Source organism: Sarcophilus harrisii, chromosome 1 (genome assembly GCF_902635505.1).
Source record: "Sarcophilus harrisii chromosome 1, mSarHar1.11, whole genome shotgun sequence".
In the NCBI taxonomy this organism is placed as follows: Eukaryota; Metazoa; Chordata; class Mammalia; order Dasyuromorphia; family Dasyuridae; genus Sarcophilus; species Sarcophilus harrisii.
Genome location: NC_045426.1, coordinates 61,031,986 through 61,045,145, shown reverse-complemented (window position 1 = coordinate 61,045,145; position 13,160 = coordinate 61,031,986). Strand labels below are relative to the sequence as shown.

General features: G+C 37.6%; 1 protein-coding gene across 1 annotated transcript in view; it reads left to right on the top strand.

The window, feature by feature from the left end:
* NUP210 (nucleoporin 210) overlaps positions 1–13,160 on the top strand; it is a 148,176-nt gene that overhangs the window by 92,680 nt on the left and 42,336 nt on the right. The window contains exons 19-21 of the mRNA XM_031956678.1: positions 1,850–1,954; positions 2,077–2,178; positions 11,352–11,480. Coding sequence (XP_031812538.1) covers positions 1,850–1,954; positions 2,077–2,178; positions 11,352–11,480 — 336 coding nt within the window. The remainder of the gene's footprint in view (positions 1–1,849; positions 1,955–2,076; positions 2,179–11,351; positions 11,481–13,160) is intronic.

The window sequence follows — 13,160 nt, the reverse complement described above, 5'->3', positions numbered from 1 at the left end:
AAGAGGACGGCACGGTGAAAGTGTGTTATGGGATGTTAATTTTGGGGGGATCTTACAGATGAAAGAGATTATGGGTAACAAGGTTCCCCACAACAGTGGTTTGCAGGTTTGTCTACTTAGGGATGAAAGCCGGGATCGGGAGAGGACAAATAAGGTGACAGAATGTTCACAGGAGCGGGAGCAAGGCTGTGCTTTGGCCACAGTCTAACAGACTGACTTATTCGAAAGGCAGTGGTCCCGTCCGTCTTCCTCTCTCTCCAGCCCTTTATTCCCGTAGGCCTGACATGGATTTGTTCTAGCACCAACACTGACCGCCGCTCCCCAGCAAACCCAGGAGAAGCTGAGCAGAGCGTAGTTTGCGTTGGGCTCCCCTGCCCGGGCAGCCGTGGGTCTGCAGCCGGACCTCGCTAGCCAACTCTCCGACTTCATTTCTTCCTGAGGCATGGGCCCAACCTAGCCTGTCCCTCCACTTTTCTTTTGTTAATCCAACCGGAGTGAAATCACAGCCCCAGAGGAACAGGCAGACATGGCACCTGCCCACATCCCAGGTCGGACTCGCCGCCTGGCCACTGCAGTATCAGGGCCTGAGGCCCCTGCACGGCAGGGCTGATCCTGGAACCACATCACGGCTGTGGGGAAAGGAGATGCCCTGCACCCCGGGCCTTCCCTTGCTCTATTCCCCTTCCCCAGCCCCAGACCTGGGCAGTCTCAGCCCCCATTTGGGGCAGGAAACCCATATTCTCTTCCCTTCCCCGACCTACTCTATCCCAGAATCCCCCCGGCTGGCCAGGTGCCTTTGCTCCTTTGCCTTCTCACTTGCGTGGGCTGCTTGACTGCTCACAGAATATAAATGCGATAGAGTTCTCCATTCCTTCTGATGATATGGAGGACTCCTAGGCATTATCATTCACCTTCAGGCTTTCCTTCCCATCTGCCCTATTCCTATTACTTCTAAAGTAACTTAAAGACCTCTTAATTTTGCCACCCGCCTCCCCCCAGCAACTTCAACATTTCCAGGGTTTTCTTTTATATGTGGTCTACTTCAGTTACAACTTGAGATTCTTCAGAGTTCTTTTTAGCTCCAATTTGAACAAGAACTGTTTACTTTTCCTATTTGTATCTTCAATACTTAGCTCAGAGTTCTGAACATGGTAAACATTTAATAAATGCTTCTTCTTTATTCAATTCAGGTTTATTAGGATGTATCTTTAGGATGTAATGGGTTACCCACAGAATAGAAAGATGCTACAGAAGGTTGGACTTGAGATCCGAAAAGGTTGAGTTCCAATTCCAGCCCCTATATTGGCTAGCTAGACTGAGTCATTTCGCTGCTCTGAGATTCAGTTTCCTCCTTTATAATATGGAGAAAATAACATTTGCACTACTTCACTACAATTTCATAAGAATATAATAAGGAAAGCACATTGTAAACCCCAAAGTGCTATATAATATGAATTACTTTTACTAGATCATTAATATGAAGTATATAAAAGAGAAAATAAAAGGAATGAAGCAAAAAATCCTAGATCTGGAGTTTGAAGGAACCTCTGAGTCCCTCATTACAGAAAGGGTAACAAAGAACCAAGGACAATAAATGAGTGACCCAATATAGTCAAGCCCATGAGCTTAGAATCCATGCCCTTTCCACTGCATTTGGACCCCTTCAGCAACTCCCCAGGGAATTATATCTGTAATCCTTGGGAGTCAAGTTGATAGAACTGTCTTTTGGCGTACTGAGTGTGCTCCACTATCCTGGTTATCATTGCTGGTTTTCTGCCCCATTAAAACTTAGAAGCTTTCTTCTGGGCTCTTTCCATCTGCAGTTCATGAGTCATTTTCCCCCTTGCAGTACGAATCTCTCGTGCCTGTCTCTGCCACCATCGAGCTGATTCTTGTGGAAGATGTGAAAGTGACACCCCATGATATAACCATCTACAACCATCCTGGTGTTCAGGTAAAGCAGCTTTTTCTTCTGTCCATCTGTAAACTCGCGCATCCCACTTATACCCAAGAACTTCTAAAAGTGAGGCTATCTGACTCCGTTTTCTGATTCTTTCATCTCTCTTCATCATATAGGCTGAACTCCTCATTAAAGAAGGCTCTGGGTACTTTTTCATCAACACCAGCATCACAAACATTGTCAAAGTGTCTTACCAAGAAGCTCGTGGCCTTGCGATGGTAAGTAGGAGTTTTTAAAATAAATTCATTTTAATTCTTATGTAGTGACAGTTGCACAGTTTTGTAGGTGAATTTAGAGAAGACTATTAGTCATACAATGCTAAAACTGGAAGGGAATTTAGGGATCTTACAATCCTATCCCCCCATTTTACAAATGAAGATATGGAAGACCATAGTGGGGAAATGATTCATCCAGTATCACACAGTGACAGATCCAGGACTGTCTCCCAGATCCTGGTCCAATGTGCTTTTTTCTCTCATACAGGCTTTTTACTTTATAGATGCGGAATTTGAAGGTCCAGAGAGGTTTTGAGTTGTCTAAAAATATATGCCTAGACTCCTTTCATTTTATTTGTTGGTTTGTTTGTTTTAAAGAGTATATAACTAGTTTGTAGAAGAGCTGGGAACCATTCCCCTGATTCAGAGTTCTATAATCTTATCTTACCACTGTGCTACTTAAATCAATTTTGTGATTTCTGCATTTATATGAAAATATCTCATTTAAGGAATTAAAGAAAATACAAGAGAAATTCTTCAGTTCCCTCTGTTGATTTTTAATATCTCTACTATAGGTTACTTTGGGTCCTGTCCACATCATGTCCTATGGATGGTGCTAAAGTCACAGTTTTCCTCTTCTCTATGGGGAAACATTGGCCCAAATCCTGACTGTTAATGGCTCCTCCTGGGACTGTCACCCATAAATCATAGAAAAGAAAAACATTCATTCTGCTTTGGAACAAATGGTCATTGTTGAAAAGAAAATGCTGGGACTTTGGATAGCCTGAGGCTTGGGGAACTCTCCCAAGTGTGTTGTCTTCCTGTTTTAAAAACACATTCCATTGCTCTTCTTCCTACTGAGCAAAAGAACTCTTTTGCTAACCTTTCCTCATCAAAAGAATAAGCCAAAAAAAAAAATCAAAACCCTAAATAATCCTGAAAGCTAAAAATGTGCCTTATTTTTTCTTTCTTCTTAAGGTTAAAAAAAGAGAAATCTATGTAGTTAGCAAGAAGGTAAAGTTTCATAGTTATGAGTAATAGTAATATAAGTAAATAATACATGGGCAATAGCTATTTGTTGGTTGGTTGATTTTTAGTTGCTTTGTCATCCTGTGGGTGGCTTAGTGTAATTCTTGGCTTTTAGCTCTAGAGAGGGAACCTAGAATCCTGAGGAATTTGGCAATTTGTCCAATAAATGAGAAATCTGAGAGATGGAGTAGGCTTGGAGGAGCACACTGATCAACTTCTCTAAACAAGTGAAACTTGCTACATAGGCTAGGAGGTGTTTGTTGAGTAATGCTAGCTGGTGTCCTTGCTCTAGATTCTTGGAAACTAGTTGAAACAAAGATTTGTGTTGATTCATCGAGGCTATTGTTATAAGATAATAACCCCACCAGAATAAACTTCCTATATTTAGAATGCTGGTCTTTTATAAGGAGAGGGAAGGATTGTGAAATCCCATTTTTCTCCAGAATGACCATGAAATGATTGATCATGTATCTTCAGGAAAAAAAAAAAAAAAGCATTGCTTTCATTAATTCCTGGAGAGAATTAGCAGAGGCTTGACCTGCCCAAGCAGCCTTCCTTTGCAGAGGAAGTAGGGTGAGAAGAGAAAGCTACAGGAATATTTATTAGAGAGTTGCCACTGATAGAAACTCAAAAGAATAAGGAAATTGATAAGAGTACCAGCCCTGGAGTCGGGAGGATTTGAATTCAAATCCAACTTCAGACATTTGACATTTACTAGCTATGTGATGCTGGGCAAGTCTCTTAATCCTGATTGCCTCCCTTTTGCCACTCTACCAATCAAAGAGTAAGGAGATTTGTAGTAAGGAGATTTGTCCTTAAATCTTAATCTGGATACTCCAAATTTAAATAAATTCCACTGATAACTACCAATCAGTTCTTCTAATGGGGGGATAAATAGTATAATTAATAAAGCACTTTACTTGGATGAAGATTCGAATTCTAATCCTATCCCAGATATAATTCTGGGGAAGTCACTTGATCTCTTTGTGCCTCAGTTTCCTCATCTGTAAAGTGGGCATAATAATAACAAGAAATATCTTTCAGAGTTGTTATGGAAACCAAATGAGATTTATATTTGTAAACCTTAAAGTGCTCTGTAAACCTAGTTTTATTATTAATTATATAGGATTTGTTACATATAATGAAGTTTCATCTATGAAGCTGGTAATATTTTAGAACTGTATGCTTAAAACACTTCTTTTGCAAACTTCTCATCAAAATAAAAAGAAATCCTAAATAATTCTGAAAGCTACACAAATAATACTGTACTTTAAAAATAATAATCCCTTGTATCTATGTAAGACTTTTAGCTTTTCAAATTACTCTGACATATCCTTTTACATATCATTTGATCCACAAAGCAATCCTCTTACTAGGCTTGGAAAGTTTTATTATCCCCATTTTACATATAGTGAAACATTAGCTCTAAAGAAGTTCAGTGACTTGCCAGAGATGACACAGAACTTGGAATAGAATTGAGGTCTCCTCATTCCTATTCTGTCACTCTTCTTATTATCCAGTTGTTCAGTCATTATCAGTTGTGTTCAACTCTTCGGGATTCCTTCTGAGGTTTTCTTGGCAAAATATTGGAATGGTTTGTCATTTCCTTCTCCAGCTCATTTTATAGATGAGGAAATGGAAGCAGACAGGGTTAAATGACTTGGCCAGAGTCACACAAGTACTAAGTGTCTGAGACCAGATTTGAACTCATTAAAGATCTAGCATTCTGTCCACTGAACCACCTAGCTATATCGTTTTATATTATGAAAGATATGACTTCTTTTTTTTTTATCAATAGGAGAGGTGTGTTTGTGTGTGTGTGTGTGTTGCTTGTGCTGTAAGCCTACAGAAATTTCCTCTGATGAGGGGGGGCTTTTGCTGCAGAAAGTCTGACCCTTGAAGTTGGTTGAGGGGCCCTTTTTGAAGTAGAATATTAATTGAGGAGTTGGGTCTTAAGTATGTCTAGGGAGGTATACCTTTCTCCTGAATCCTCCTAATGAATCTGTCTACATGGAAGTCGGGCCAGATGTTAGTCAAGTGGCAATGAGACTAATTAGCACCAGAAACTCTGAAAACCCATTTGGGCAGATTCGGGGTATCTGCTCTAAGATTCTTTTTTTCCGTAACTGAATCTATACTCTTTACATTTTCTTCTACATAAATTTCTTTATGTAAATAATTTTTAAATATTAGCAAAATAATTTTTCAATACTTTCTCTTTAGATAAGGTAAGACGAAAGTATGGGCATCTATGCTGAGAGTTAGGCTAGGACAGATAGGAATGAGGAAAATGTAAAAGGGACTTTCTCCTGCACATTTGGGGCTAGTTAGGACCAATCAAGTTTAGCAAAGTGTCAAAGCACGAGTATCCTCAGCTAAATCCAGAACCTTCCTGGGTTCCTTTTTCCTTGAGGATCCTAATTTCTTCAAACATCATGTTTCTATCTCATATGTATAAATATTCTCTAACTCCCAAAGAACAAGTTTACCAGTGTCCTGACACCTGCCCCCAGAAAAGATTTGGCGCTTTTGACAATGATATTCTATTCTTCTGTTTCCCTCCCAATGAATACTTTGATAAATAATATCTAATACTGGCAGAATACAGTGTGTTACACTTGACTCCAGTCTCTGACCTCTATGTCCCTCATATCTCCATGTTTAATTTTTGATCTGTTGCCTTTGGCTAGTGGCTCAGGCTGCATCCCATATGCCCATAGGACCACATTAAAAGAAGGAAGGTCTTCACTCCAGGTAGTAATACAACTGAACATGGAAATTCTGTGAGATGGTTTTTGCCACTTCCACAAAGTAGGGAAGTATTTTTTTTCCCACATGGTGTTGATAATCTGTCACAAGTCCTAACAGCTTCTTTCCTTGGTTGTTTTTGAAGGTAGCTTACACATTTTCTTGGCATTTCAGAAGCTAATTAGCAATGTTCTCATTTCCCTTAATCACAGAGACAAGAATGCCTACAACAACTCTTCAATTAGTTTGAAGAAAATGTCTCTCTTACTTCCTACCAGCATATACTCAAAATCCATGAATGGCTTAAGAATCTCTTTAGACTTCTGAAACAATGTACTGGGGTATAAAGTCAAGAGATCCCTAAATTTCTTTTTTTTTTAATTTAATAGCCTTTTATTTACAGGATATATGCATGGGTAACTTTACAGCATTAACAATTGCCAAACCTCTTGTTCCAATTTTTCACCTCTTATCCCCCACCCCCTCCCCCAGATGGCAGGATGACCAGTAGATGTTAAATATATTAAAATATAAATTAGATACACAATAAGTATACATGACCAAAACGTTATTTTGCTGTACAAAAAGAATCAGACTCTGAAATATTGTACAATTAGCTTGTGAAGGAAATCAAAAATGCAGGTGGGCATAAATATAGGGATTGGGAATTCAATGTAATGGTTTTTAGTCCTCACCCAGAGTTCTTTCTCTGGGCATAGCTGGTTCAGTTCATTACTGCTCCTTTGGAAATGATTTGGTTGATCTCGTTTGCTGAGGATGGCCAGGTCCATCAGAACTGGTCATCATATAGTATTGTTGTTGAAGTATATAATGATCTCCTGGTCCTGCTCATTTCACTCAGCATCAGTTCGTGTAAGACCCCTAAATTTCACCTTTGCCATGTATAATTAGCATACTGCTCTTGTCTAAGAGCATTTCTCTAAGGCTTTATTTCTTCTCTGAAAGAAAGAAAATTAGTTTAAGCCCTATCTACCTTTAAGAACTTATGAACCTTGAAAATTACCCATGCATATGTTTTGTCAATAAAAAGCTATAATAAAAAAATTTTTAAATAGAGAAAAAAAGAACTTATGAGCCTTTGGAAAGAAGCTATATAAACATTGTTAGAAATATTTTTTGCATGTATGGGAAGAGGTCACTTAATATTCTTTACTGATATAATAGAAATTCCCAACTAGTGAAAATAGCAAAACTCTTTTGGGAAACGATAAAGATTAGAAGAATTCTACATCATCAAAACCAGAAAGAAAAATGTATAAGAACATAGAATGTTACAATGGGAAAAGACCATTCAGTACAGAATGTTAGAGCTGGGAGGAATCTCAGAATATCAGAATGGAAAAGGGACCCTAAAACACAGAATATCGGAAGTGAAAGAAACCTTGGAATATAGAATAGCAGTATTAAAAGAAATAGCAACCCCTTCCAAAAAAAAAAAAAAAAACCTTAGACGACTGGAATAGCAGAGAGCTAAAGTATCTTATATTTATAGTGGTGTCAACTCAAATCCATATGGCTTTCTGCAGATTGCATTAGAAAATCAAAATTAATATTTATTTATTTTGATAAACATTTCCCAGTTACATTTTAATCTGATTTGGCATAATGTGAGTTTTGACACTTCTGCCTTAGAATACAGACTGTTAGATCTAGAAAGGAATCCTAGAAGATATAATATCATAGCTGGACAAGAATCTTAGACTACAGAATATTTAAACTGGGAGGGGACCCATTGGGAAAACAAAAAACAAGAAACAAAAGGCCTGGTGAGGCAAAATTCAAGGTCACAAACAAGGTCTAGTTGGTGGCGGATGTGGGTTTTCAGATTCTCATTCCAGTGTTTTACCCACAGAGCCATGCTTAGTTCATGGCATCACCTTCCTTTGTCATCACTGTCTTCATCATCATCAATGATTACTCTTTTGTCAGAAGCAGCATGGGATCTTTGATAGAGAGCTGACCTTACATTTAGGGAGACCAGCCTCTGACCCATATTGACTTTGTGAGTCTGGGAAAGCACTTAACCAGTTATCAATTTTTTAAAATCTATATTTGGCTGAGGAGGCGCTAACCATCACTGGTGGTGAGTTTCCAGTATTAATGAAGTCACAGATTCGGTCCCAGTCCTATTTTGATTTGCTGAAGAAAATTTGTAGCTGATTCAAACCTAAGGTTTCTTTCTAAAATGGAGTTCTTTCCAGTGGTGTTGTTTTTTAATTAAGAAAAAAGCCTTGGAAGCTGAAAATTGTGTAATTATTGAGTAATTATGTATAATAACTTCGCTTTAATCTTAGTACCCACCCAGAGAAACCTTCTCAGCATTTCTGAGGGTGCTGGATGAGCTATTGTTCCTGCCAGTGCCAAGACCTTTCTGACTTGGGGTTATTTTCATATAAACACAGCACTGTGAGCTCCAGGCGGTAGATTGCCCACCGGACTAGAAAATGCAGAAGCCGTGCCCGGTATTATCCCCCACAGACTTCTGAAGACTACTAAGTAGTGACGTCAGAGCTAGACTTTTATCTGCACTGAAGCTCTGGTGCTATCATGCAAGATTTATAAGAACACCGAAGGAGTTCAGCAAGAATATAGAAAATGCAAGCTGATTGCTTCGATGACATTTAAAATTTTTTATAGGTGAAGAAACTGGAACTAAACAATTCATCTACAAATGCTTAATAGCAAGGGGCAAGTAGGAGGTGTATTTCCTGATAGAGAAAGGGAAGCTGAGATAATCAGGTAGCATCCTAATAGTGGGGCAAAAGCTTTGGGTTTAGAGCAGGAATGATTGACTCACTGTCTCCATTTTAACGGGAGCTCAGAGTATCTCCTCCACTCCACACTTCACTTTGCCTATAGGATGCAGTATTATTAAATAGCAATAATACATGCATCTTCCATGAAGAGATGACAGGATTTTCCCTTAGGCTCAGTCTTCACAGACATTCTCAGGTGGCACCTTCAACACTTAGAAATTAGAATTCATTCAGAATGATGACTTTTTCCCCCAAATTAAAATTCCACTGTAAATTAGAAAAAAATGAATGAGCATAAAACACCCATCTTCTTGCCACCGCTTGCAGAAAGATGGTTTGAAATCCTTTCTCCAAGGTATTGTTGAACTACCTTAGAAGGACTAGTTCATTTTGTGTTTCCATTTAGTTTACATAGCTGCTCCCCTGAAAATGAACACCTCCGATCCTTCTTTAACATGGGCTTGTTAGCACTTTAACTCATTTGTGTGTCTTGTATAATTTCGCATATTCCAGGGAGCATCCCTGCTTCTGACTGAATTAGTGATGTGGTGGCTTTTGCAGTGTCTCAGGAATTGAGTTTTCAAATTATATTTTCAGAGAAAGCACTTGGTCCATTTTTTAAAAAAATTCTTTTCAAGAAATTCTTTCAGAAATGTAATAGGCTCTGGTGAATTTCCTTTGGATAATTCAGAAATCTAATGGTAGTTGGACCTGACTTCTTAGTCTATATTTAATATAGGGTTCCTGAGTGAGGGCTCATATTACAGGGATCTCATTATTTCTTGTGATATGCACTAAGGGACTTTTCCTCATATATTTTAAACCATTATGGGAAATGATTCAAGCACCATCCACCCAGCTACATTATTGAGTCAACTGCACTTACTTTCATCTTGTCAGATGGCCTTGCTAATACCTTAGATTGACTGTTGACATAGGAACTTTCCATTATTGGCACATTTTTAAAAAGTACTTTGTGCTGTTCTCTCAGTGTACTGACCTTCCATTGAGGATCTCTTCTCCAGAGTGACAATGAGCTGTCTGGTTACAGGAGGCAGCTATTTAAGTCAGGACCTTAAGGTGAAAAGGAGGGCTTCAGAGCATAATGCGCAGCTGTCTCAAAAGAAGTCATACATGACATTGAGAGCACTGGGATTTGGCTGTCAAGAAATTTCAGCTTATAGAGTCACAGATCTAGGGGTCACTCGATCCATTTTTTGTACATCTGTAATGACTTCTTTTAAGCTCCCCCAAACAAAGGGACCATTTGAGTGAGAGAACTTGGGAATGAAAAACTGGTGGGATATGAATCAGAAGACTGTATTATGGGATTGGCTTTGTCACTTGGTAGTTATGCAATTGTTTCAAAGACTTTTTGGAAGAAAGATAGTTTGATCCCAGAGAGGAGAGTCAGAACTGATGCTAGTAGTGACAAGAAGGTAGACTTTGGCTTGTTATTTAAAAAATATTTTCCCAACAGTGAGAGCTGTCCAAAAATGGAAAGGATTGTCCATCACCAGAGGTAACTGAAGGGAAGCTGGATAACTGCTGGGCAGAAATGTCATAGAAGAGATTCACGCTTCAAATTGGAGGGGAAATTACCCTCCAACCTTTAGATTCTTTAACTTTGGACAAGGCACATTAGTTATAAATCTTTAAAAATTAATTGGATGATATATAACCAAACTTGGTTTTAAAGAAGAAATATGAAAATATTCTTCCCTCTTATTTGCAGAGGTGGGGTATCACAATATGGAATAGATTTGGTTCATATACTGATTAACAGCTGAAATGAGTTTTTTCCCCTTTTTATTTGTGATTGTTTTGTGTGATTTTTTTGTGATTATTTGTGTGATTTGTGATTATTGTATGTGATGCCTCTGAGCAAGGAAAGGGAGAGAAACATTACATAAGGAAGGTGATATAAAAACAGTATCTTAATAAAATAATATGTTCAACGAATAGGAGGAGATTATAGCTAAGGTCCTAATATTAGCATTTCATAATAGGAAAGGTATATACGATTGGTACAACATACATCAGGTGACTTTTTCAGAGTCAACACCAGTAAATGTCTGAGGTTGGACTTGAACTTAGGTTTTTCTGACTCCAGACCCAATGCTTTGAGCACTGTGGCACTACCTAGCTTCTAGATAAATGTTCTTTATAATTATGATATTGATCTATGATGATATCTAGGGCTCAATCCTGCTAAAAATTATTTTTTTTACATGGAGTTTATTTGGCTTAGAGTTTCTTACAATGGGTAAGTTCAGGGAAGAGAGCAGGTATGGTGATGTCTGGTTTAACTTTTGCCTCCTCCATGATTGCAGAATCAGTTTCAAAAGTTGCCTGAGTGGATTGAGCTGGATGAGATAGCCTTGCTCAGTGAGGTGTCACTAGTCCTTGCTAAAAAAGAGGAAGTACTTAATTGGAGAAGGTGGAAACCTTGCAGAATTTTTAAAATAAAATTTCAAGACAATTTTTAACATTCATTTTTTGTAGAAATTTTGAGCTACAGATTTTCTCCCTGCCTCCTCAACTCTCGTTCCCTAAGATGGTAAGAATTTGCCTTGTGTGATCATGCAAAACATAAAATAAGATTTTCTTCTGGAATTTCAGGTGTATCCATTATTCCCAGGAATGTTAACAGTCATGGTTCATGACTTGTGTTTGGCGTTCCCAGCGCCTGCAAAGGCTGAAATCCACGTATCAGATATTCAGGAATTATATGTCCGTGTGGTTGACAAGGTTAGTGGTTTTATGTTTACAATATTGTATCCTTTTTTAGAGATTTTAGTAAAGACATTTAGGAAAATACTCCTTTCTCTCTTAAAAAAAAAAGTTTTTTTTTTTTTATTTAAGCAGCTTGATAAATACAAACATTTCAGCACATAAATAAGAACTTGGGGAAAGGACGTCAGAAAATTAATAAACAAAATGAAAAAAGGAGAGCAATTATAATGACTCTATATGTTTCCATAAATCTCTTTTATTTACTGGTTGATAAACATGAACAAGAACTGTATATATATTGTCTTTAATGGTAGAGGGACCATATCATCCAACATGTTTTTGTGGTCTTTTTTGACCTCCTTTTCTGGGTATTTGACATAACTTATGACTGTTATTATTGCCTTTAATTACATAGTTGTAGTCTGTGTTTATTGCTTTAGTTCTGATTTATTCCTTATGACTCACTGTATATAAGTGATTCTATGTTTCTTTGAAATCTTTATATTCTTTGCTGCCTATGATACAGTGATATTCCTTAATATACATATGCCATAAGTTTAACTAATTCCCAGTTATTGGACACCTAGATTGTTTCCATTTTGTTTGCTATTTCTAAGTATTTTTGAATTGATGGGACTTTTTTCCACTAGGAATCTCTTTTGGGTGTAGTTCCAATAGTGGAACCACTGATCTGTGGCTTTGAATAGCTTTGGAATTTGGGGTAAGGGGAATAAAATTTCCCTATTGCAAAAGGTTAATCCAATTCACAACTCCACTAACATTGTAATATTAGCAAGCCCGTTTTGCCATAGCTGTGCCAGCATTTAATTTTATTGTATTTTATTCTCTTTTTAAAATTTGAATTCATGGCTCTTTAATTTCAGTTCAGCAAGTCTTTTATTAAGATTTAATTAATTTCTTCTATTACTGTTTGGAAGAGGGATTTTAATTATTCTTTGTAAGAATTTTCTTGTGATTGGGAGAACTCATTTCTATTTCTTCAAAACCCATCTACTCTATGAAAATGGTCTTCTTTTTCTCACCAAGAATAACCCTTCTCTGAATAGTTGAATTCTGACAAAAGTCAAAATAATCTCCTTAACTTTCATAGTTTGACATAATCCTGATTCTCTCTTCCTTTCTGCCAGTTTCTGATGATGAACTGTCCTTTCTCTTTGCCAAGGCCCTTCTTTCTAAATGTTTTCTTACTCACATTCCCTCCCATCATCTTCAACAAATCACCCAGTTAATCATCTCCCACCCTCTTTAATTTCCAGTCCCTGTCTTGGTTGTTTATTCTGTTGCTTTTATAAAAAATTACCTGTCCTTTAAAAAAAAAACTTTACTAGATCCTCAAATTATTATCCTGTATCTTTCCTTTTTTTATAAGCAAGTGCCTAGAAAATGCTGTTCACTCTTATTGCCTTTATTTCTTTTCTTATTTTTCAACCCTTTGCACAATGGCTTCTGACTTCATCACTCAAGAGAAATGTTTTCTCCCAAGTTAGCAATAATCTCTTTATTGCCAAATCTAGTAATTTTTTCTCGGCTCTGCCTTCTTGACCTTTCTATTATATTTGACACTGTTAAGTAATACTGTAATTCTAGACACTCTCGTCATTCTCAGTTTGTGACAAAGACTCCTTTTGGTCTCCCTTTATGTGCTTGACTGGTTCTTGATTGTTTTTGCCAGAT